General features: G+C 33.0%; 1 protein-coding gene across 1 annotated transcript; it reads left to right on the top strand.

Annotated features, from left to right (window-relative positions):
* The first annotated feature begins 6,755 nt into the window (after positions 1–6,755).
* Positions 6,756–7,877, top strand: LOC149565922 (CBL-interacting serine/threonine-protein kinase 20-like). The gene has a single exon (XM_089816413.1). It carries the CDS (start codon positions 6,756–6,758, stop codon positions 7,875–7,877), a length of 1,122 nt encoding a protein of 373 aa, XP_089672539.1.
* Positions 7,878–9,206: the final 1,329 nt, after the last annotated feature.

The raw sequence follows: 9,206 nt of genomic DNA, 5'->3' as shown, positions 1-9,206 counted from the left end.
GTTGATGGAGTTAGATTATCATAGTGACCCTTGTGAGATGATATGATTTTTTGGGGGTCCCACTTGTGGAGTTACTATGTTTAGTAAGTTTATTTTGGTAGTTTCTATTTTTGGTAGTGCAGTGGGTGGCTTTGCAGTTGGTCATTACCTGTAGTAAAAAGAGTTAATAATTGGATGAGCTTTTATTTATTCATTAACTATTAAGTTGTATTATTATAATAATATTTATATTATTGTAATAATGACATAAAGAGATATTTCTGAAAAGTGTGTTGGAAAGTTTCAAGTGTTGAGTTCTTTTGGAAAACTTCCACAATTTTTGAAGTAGAGTATTTTTAGGAAACTTTGGCCAAAAAAGGTTTATAAATGGGAGCTCATTTTTTTGGGAAATGTAAACTTGAATATACATTTTCTTTCATTTCCTTTGTGGCTTTCTTGAGCTCTAAATTGTATGCCCTTGCTAAAGTATAAGACTTAAGTTTGAGAAATTCTTGGAAATTGTGTTGAAGTAAACAATTGGTCAACATCTCCTACTATATTTTCTGTATCTAAGGAGAATAATCATGATTATCATATCTTGAATTATATATTTTATCTTGCTAATATTATCTAGCTGAGGTTAATAATTGTCGAATTCTCCTACTATGTCTATTTTGGCTTGGAGATTCTGATAGCAATTAATTATTGAATTGTGGAGGCTTACATTTTCTTGCTGGGAGTCTACATTGTTCTGTTGCTGGTTGAATTATTATTAGACAGTCTAGACATTTCATAATACTGGGAGTTGTGGTTGAAAATGAGGACAAACTTCATGAAGAGATGGGATAATATTATTGTATGAGCCCAAATATCACATCCCAACCTTGTGTTTGAGCTAAGATGGTTGTTTGGACAACCACATTAAAATTTGATGGGGATTGCTAGATTCTAGCAGCTATGTTGGGAGTCACCTATCTACAATAACTCCTTGCACATTATCTACACTTGATATTCGACATTACCATGGATGGCCAAAGGATAGTCAATATCTATGGCTAGGTATTGGTAGTGAGGATGCAAAAGTGAACAACAAAGAGGGTAATTTAATGACACAACTTGACACATAGCAATTACATTCTAGGTGCCATTTCAATTATAAGTAAAACTAATGTATGACTCTCCAAATAAAGTTAAAAGCTTTATTTGTCCAGTTATTGTCAGATTTTAATATTCTCATTTCAAATTTCTTGAAGTTGTTAATTCATTCCTACAAGGAAAAATTAAAAAAGAATTGAAAATTTTAAAAATTTCAAAAATAATAAATTGTGCACTAATTTTCAAATTTGGAGCTAGTTTGACTCTTTATAATGGTATCATAGTGGTTTCTTACTAGCCTATAGGAATTGGGCTCCAAATCAAATGATAGTGGTTAGTGCTTTTTAAGAATTGTAGTCAATATTTGATCCATTTATGTCTATTCAATATGATGGTTGATGATAGGAGATTTGTGTTGGGTATGCACTACACTTGAAGAGGACATACTTCTTCACCTTGGGAAGGTGAACCTGAGATATAGTTTGGTTCGGTTGGTAGTGCAGGTGCTTCAGGCATGTCTAGAGTTAGAGATGTTGAAATTGATAGAGAGAATATGTAAACATTTAGGAGCCTGGTAGCCAAACAAAAATAGATGATAAGTGTAGTGCAATAGTTTTCTAATACTCTACAATAGATAGGACTTCCTTGAGGATGGAGTAGAGAGAGAGCTCGAGATGTTTATGTTAGCTCTCATAGATCTCGAGTTGAGGATAGAACCCAAGATGGTGATATGTAAAGAGATGTAGATTGGGTTTAAGTTGAGGATCATGGTGGATTAGCTAATAGAGATAACATACATAATTGCACTCGTGATAGGCCCCAGAGGACTACATTTCTAAGACCTAAGGTGGATGCGGTCAGTATTGAGTCTAAGGTCACTCCTTTTGTTGATGACATGTTGGCACACTTTATGGAGTGGGATCATGCTTTACCACAAGCTATTAAAGATTATTTGAATTTTTATAGGTTCCTGACAAATAAATGAGAACATTCTAGAGCAAGGTCAGCACTTGAGAGACATCGACCTTGACAGACTGAGTTACAACAAGTTTCTAGCAAGATGTTTTTGGAGTGCTTTGATGGTACTGGGAAAGTTATAGCTTGAGCTTGGATTCATAAGCTTGACACATATTTGGCTTTGCATCCTATGTTAGAGGTGGACAATAGTAGATTTGGAGTGTTGCATCTAGATGGAGTTGCCCATGACTAGTGGTACCATGGGTTGGTTTCCTTTTAACATGATCAAATCACAAGTCCTATCATGAGTTCGTGGATCACCTAATCAAGAGATTTTATAGGAAGGATCTAGAGGTGTACTTTCATGAGTTGGCTCAGCTAAAATAGTCTGGTAGATTAGAGAGTTTTGTCAGTGAGTTCTAGAGGCTTTCAATCATGGTTTATGATATTTTGGAGCATAGATGATTATTTTTATTTATGGAGGGATAGACTAAGCCACTCCAGGGATGGGTGAAGTCATTGGACCCATCTTCTCTACAGGTAGTGATGCAGAAGGCACACAACTTGGAGTCCTCTTCTTGAAGAAAGGTTGCTTTGAAATCTTCTGCCTTTCATCCTGATGATGAGGAGTTCCCAACAATTGTTGAGGACAAGGGAAAGTTAGTGAGGAGATCTGATGTCACTTCTAGAGAGGATTTGAGGAGGTTTCAGATTTTCTATTGGTGTAAGGGGCCTCTCTCTAATGGTCATACTTGTGCATTGAGGCCAAAGGGAGCAATTAATCATGGAATGTGGGTTTACGTTGATGTGAATGAGGATGATTCATTATAGTAGCATGAGGATGTTGATGAAGATGATCATATTGATGATAGAGTTTATTCTATTTTGAGTATTTATAGTTTGATATTTGGCTCACATGTTCAGGATTTTCATCAGGTATAGAGTTGGTCTGAGCCTAAGCTAGATTATTTGTAGGATGATTGGGCAGGTATAATGAAGGAGAGTGTGTTGAGATCTCTTATGGATTTGTCAATTATTAATGTTTTGATTTTTACATCACAAGCATAGGTATTTGGTTCTATTTTGTAGGTCATTATATTGGGTCATATGATGGTATTAGCATATAGGGACATTATTTTCTTCTTATGGGATCATGGTCGACATTTTGGTATGATGCTGGATTGCTTGAGGACAAGTAATTTCGGGGAGGGAGGATTGCAATGTCCCAATTTTTGGGCAAGTCTATGCTCTTGATGGAATTAGCTCATCATAGCAACCCTTGTGAGCTGACAAGGTGTTTTGGAGGTCCCAATTGTGGGCTTACTATTTTTAGTAAGTTTATTTTGGTAGTTGCTATTTTTGGTATTGTAGTGGGTGGCTTTAGTAGTTGGTTGTCTCTTGTAGTGAATAAGGTTAATAATTGGATGAACTTTTATTTATTTGTTAATTATTAAGTTTTATTATTACAATAATATTTATATTATTATAATAATGACATAAAGAGATATTTCTAAAAAGTGTGTTGGAAAGTTTCAAGTGTTGAGTACTTTTGGGAAACTTTGACCAACAAAGGATTATAAATACGAGCTAATTTCATTGCAAAAAGAACACTTGAATATACATTTTCTTTTTTTTCCTTTGTGGCTTTCTTGAGCTCTAAATTGTATGCCCTTACTGAAGTATAAGGGTTAAGTTTGCGGAGTTCTTGGCAGTTGTGCTAAAGTATACAATTGGCCAACATCTCCTACTATATTTGTTGTAGCTAAGGAGAATAATCATGATTATTATCTTGATTATCATATCTTTTATTATATATTTTGTCTTGCTCATATTATTTGGTTAAGGTAAACAATTGATGAATTCTCCTACTATGTCTACTGTGGCTTGGAGATCCTGATATCAATTAATTCCTAAATTGTAGAGTTTTACATTTTCTTGCTGAGAGTTGCATTGTGTTGTTGGTGGTCAAATTGTTATTGGATAGTCTATACATTTCCTAATACTAGTAGTCATGGTTGAAAATGAGGACATACTTCATGAAGAGATGGGATGACATTATCGTATGAGCCCAAATATCACATCCCAACCTTGCATTTGAGCTAAGATGACTGTTGGGAGAGCCACATTAGCATTTTTTGGGGACTGTGATTTATCTTGTAGTCATGTTGGGGTGTTTGGAAGTCATGTGTTTGCAATAGCTCCTTGCACATTATCAACACTCGATATTCTTCATTATCATGGATGGCCAAAGGACAATCATTATCTATCGCTAGGTATTGGTAGTGAGGATGCCAATGTGAACAATGAAGAGGGTAATTTAATGACATGATTTGACACATAGGAATTGTAATCCAGGTGCCATTTCAATTATAAGTATTTCTGATTTATGATTCTCCAAATAAAGTGCAAAGGTTTATCTATCTAGTTATTGTCAAATTTTAATATGAACTCATTTCAAAAATTTTGAAGTTCTTAATTCATTTGTACAAGGAAAAATTACAAAAGAATTAAAAATTGGGAAAATTGCAAAACTAATAAATCGTGCACCAATTTTCAGGTTAGGAGCCAATTTGGTTCTTTACATATTGAATTGAATTGAATTGAATTCTAACCTTTAACCAATTTTTTTGCTAAACCATATTGAACTATAGTTCTATCATGCAACCAAAATAAACCCTTATTTTTTATTTTAAATTATATTTAAGAAAATGAAACCAAAAAAATGACCTCAATATTGAACACATTTCTAACCCTACTACTAAAATAGATCATTTACTATTAGTATCCCCAATCTGATCAAATAATTGAACCCTTACAATAATTTTTGTATTTTTTTTTAGGGTAGATTGTATTCTAATTTTTACATCAAGTTTTAGATCACACTATTAACTACAAAAGAAATTTACTTTGTAACATTAAAAAAATTGGATAAATTGAATCATATATATGAATAATTTAAAAAAATCATCAAACTAGATTATAATTAAATATAAATAGATATAAAAAGTAAATTTAAATTATTAGAATAATTTTTTCAATAAAATTTGAATTTGGGTATTCATATGTGCATTTAATAAATACAACAAACTAAATTTTAGCCCTCAAGTATTTAACATAAATCTCCAATATAAATTTAATTGAATACTAGATATGTTGTTGAAAATATAACTTTATAACATTTTGAAGTTAATTCAACATAGTCGTACATAAATTATATTCTTTTTCATAATTCAATAATAAGTCAAATTATAACCTAAACCTAACCATCAACCCAAATATAGCATTAGAAATATACCACATTGTACCATAACAATAAACCAAATCTTATCAAAATATGAACATGACTATAATCTAAACCTAACCATCACATCAAATAAAACATTAAAAAATTCCTTTTACACCCTACCCATAAACCAAATCTTATCATAACAAGAAAATACATTTTAATTGATAGAGATTGATACTATTTAATGTAATAAAATTATATTATATAATGAATGAATTATAAATTTAATTATGGAAACTCACCTATCCCAATGCTACTCTATATATACACACACACACAAAATATATTACATAATATATATAGATATCAACACTTTAATGCACTGTTAAAAAATGTTTCACATTTAAAAATTAAAGCCTTGATATCTCTAGTCTTTATATGTGTGTGTGTGTGTGTGAATTTTTCATCTCTAATATTTTGAAACCCACTATATAATCTATTGTCAAAAAAAATGAGAAAAGAAGCCTATCTTATTTTATTTTTTCCATTTTAATTTGTGTAAACATTTTGTTATCAATAATTTAATCGTTCAAAATCTATAGAAAATTTTGAATATATAATAATATAAAAATCTAATTAAAATAATATAATAATTAATGCAATATAATAGAATTAGTACACTAAGACTAAAATTTGAAAATCTAATATTAAAAAATTAAATTAAAAGATTAAACAATACAAACAAATTTTTATATATAAAATTAAATAAATATTTAGAATTACAATACTTAATACTATTTTTATTTTTTTTTAAAACCTTCCACTAGTTTAATAAAAATAACATTCTCCTCCACATAATTGTTTTTAATAATTTAGAGATTCTCCTTGTTTTTTTGTGCAAGTACATTCAATGAGGGTGGCATATTGTACACATTTTAATGAATATGAGCATTTAATGTGTATGAAATGTTATTAATGATTTGTACAATTAATTTTCAAAAGCAAAAAATGACTTTTTTACTTATTATTTTTTGTATAAACTAATGACAAATAAATAGTAATTTTATAAACATGAAAATAGAAAATTAAATAAAACTATAGTTAAATTATCTAAAAGTTTTAATTATCAATTTTGATTGGCCAATTAATGAAAAAACTGAATAATTTTACATAAGTGACTAAAGTAATTAGCCGTAGACAATGTTTTAAAAATAATAATTGATCAACTCTAAATTATTAAAATAATGTTAATTAACTCAAAGTTTGGTAAACTAGAAAGAAAAATAGATAACCCTATATGGTTTCTCAAAGAATATCTTTCTAGAGATCCGAATTGGCCCTGATTTTGTGTTGCTATAAGTTCCCAAAAGTATGAAAACCAAAATCGGTTTAACGGAATCATAAGCAATTGGAAAGGGACAAAATTCCTCCATTTTCTCTGCTATGTAAAATCCCAACCTTGAAAATAAAAAATCCGCTGCAGAGGAAGGTTAAAAAAATGGATTCGGAATTGCCAGATTTCGAATTAGGTCATCTAATTGGCATCGGCACGGTTGCCAAAGTATACTGTGCCAAAAACATTCACAGCGGGGAAATATTTGCCCTAAAAGTTGTGGACAAGGACAAATTGTGCGAAGAAGACATGGACAAAATCGACAGAGAAGTGACGGCCATGTTATGGATCAGGCATCCCAACATAATCCGCCTCTACGACGTCATCAACACCGACAAGAAACTCTTTTTGGTAATGGAATACGCCGGCGAAGGAGATCTCTGGAAAATGGCCGGAAAATTGCAGCAGGATTCGGCTCGGAAATATTTCCGGCAGTTAATCAGCGCATTGGATTACTGCCACAGCAAGGGTTTCATTCACAGAGACCTCAGGGTCGAGAATCTGTTACTTGACGGAGACGACAACATCAAAGTTTCCAATTTTGGGCTCTGCGCTTTGCCGTCGGAGGTGGACGGAAAGGGTTTGGTGAAAATCGGGTGTTTTGGCGGGCGCCTGCAATACACTGCGCCTGAATTGCTCGTTTCCAAAGATTTCTTCGACGGTTCGAAGGCCGATCTTTGGGCCTGCGGAATCGTTTTGTTCGTTATCCTGACGGGAAAGTTCCCGTTCGATTCGAGTCATTTGACGGATTTTGTGAGAAGTATTTCGACGGGGAGGTTTGAGTGCCCGGAGTGGTTTCCCGGGGAGTTGAGTGATCTGGTTTCGATGCTTCTGGAACCTAATCCACGTAAGCGGATTTGCCTTTCCATGTTGCAGACTGTGGATTGGGTTAAGAAGGAGTTGGAGGAAGAAGTTGAGGAGATTGAGGAGGTTGATGAGTTGAGATTTACTACGAATTTAGTGGTGTGTGAGATTGGTTTGAGGATTGTGGAGATTGTGTCTGGTGCTGGTTTTAGGGTTTGGAGGAATGACTGGTTGGTGAAGATGGAGTGGGAGGACATGGGGAGGGGAGGTTGCTTGGGAGTAGTTGTCAAGTTTTTGGAGTTGAAGGGTGGGCTGGTTATTGTAGAGATGAGTAAGACATTGGGGGAGACTCAAGAGTTTGAGAGGTTTTGTCAATTGCTTCAGTCTTCCATTGGAGAGCATGTATTGGACTGGGATGTCTAGTAGGAGATAATATACTCAGCTTTTATTTATTAACAAGACTTTGCTTGATACCGGGGATACAATTTTAAGTTTTCATACCAGATTCTGTCATATAATTTAAACTTATGATTTAATAATATAAGATATTTAATAATGTATGATTTAATCTGTCTAATCTATTTATATCATTATGATCTGTCTTTCATACGATTGTGATTATGACTATATTTTATTTTTTAAGTGTGATTGTTAATACAATTATGGTTTCCACTTTTATAAATTGAATTCTCATTTTTTAAGATAAGTATATTTTAATTTATTTGTTATTTGTTTGTAGGAGTATTAAATATTTGAATAATATAATAAGAATTGTGAATACAAATAGTTCAATTTATATAATCACTATTGTATAATCAATTTAGAAAATGTATTGAAGAATATTTTTTTTTGATGTAAGTTATTAATTATTATATATGGATATCAACAATTAACATGTTACTCTTCAACTAAAATATTAACTTTATCAAAATTTCAAGATTTTTTTTTTTTATGAATAGTTCTTTTCTATTAATAAATAATATACTAAGTTACAATTCACAAAAAAAAGGTCAGGGGGTACAAGATCACACCACGAAAGTTCACACGGCCTCAGCCAGAATCAACAACTATTCATCAAAAAAAACTTATAAGAAACACCCTCACTCTACCAAAGCAGTGCCAACCAAGGGTTCATCTTGATCATGAAATCTCCAGTCATTCCTGGGATTGGTAGGTGGGTTGGGAACATTCTAACCATCAACAACATCGTTGGGGGCCTGAGCTTCATCCTTGTTATCAATCCTCGAGGGTGAGATGGTCAAATCTAAGCGAATGGGCCATTTACCAGGTACAATATGTCGAGCACTAGTCTAGGGAGCCACTAGACCCGGAGACCACCCTGTGCCACCTCGGGGTGGATAAACTGAGCAGCGATGCCAACCACCATTTCCATCGCTAGGAGAGCAGTGACAAGAAGCCTTCGAGTGAGGTGTGCATCAACGATGACTTGAAGAGCTGCGCCCCTGGTGGCAGCCCCTAGGTGGAGTAGCATCAATAGAGACACCAAGTGGAACTTTGAAAATCATACAGAGAGCATTACCCTAGTGGTTAAGTAGCTCCTCAAGGTGGGCCACCTCTAGAGCCACCTTTTTGGCTTGTACTTGAATCTACATCATTAAATTATTGCAAATGCATGCTTTAGTGTTCATAGCACCATTTATGTCAAGAAAAATATGACCAAAAATAACTACATTCCTATCTTTCCATAGTCTTTTTCAAATTCAAAATCTTAAACAAAACAAAAGGAAACAT

The sequence above is a fragment of the Cupressus sempervirens genome, chromosome 3 (assembly GCF_028749045.1).
Source record: "Cupressus sempervirens isolate cs-2001-9-10 chromosome 3, ASM2874904v1, whole genome shotgun sequence".
In the NCBI taxonomy this organism is placed as follows: domain Eukaryota; kingdom Viridiplantae; phylum Streptophyta; class Pinopsida; order Cupressales; family Cupressaceae; genus Cupressus; species Cupressus sempervirens.
This window is presented reverse-complemented; position numbering and strand designations above follow the sequence as displayed.

Excerpts from the sequence above, each read along its gene's own strand:
- LOC149565922 (XM_089816413.1), top strand. The coding sequence starts at position 6,756 with ATGGATTCGGAATTGCCAGATTTCGAATTAGGTCATCTAATTGGCATC.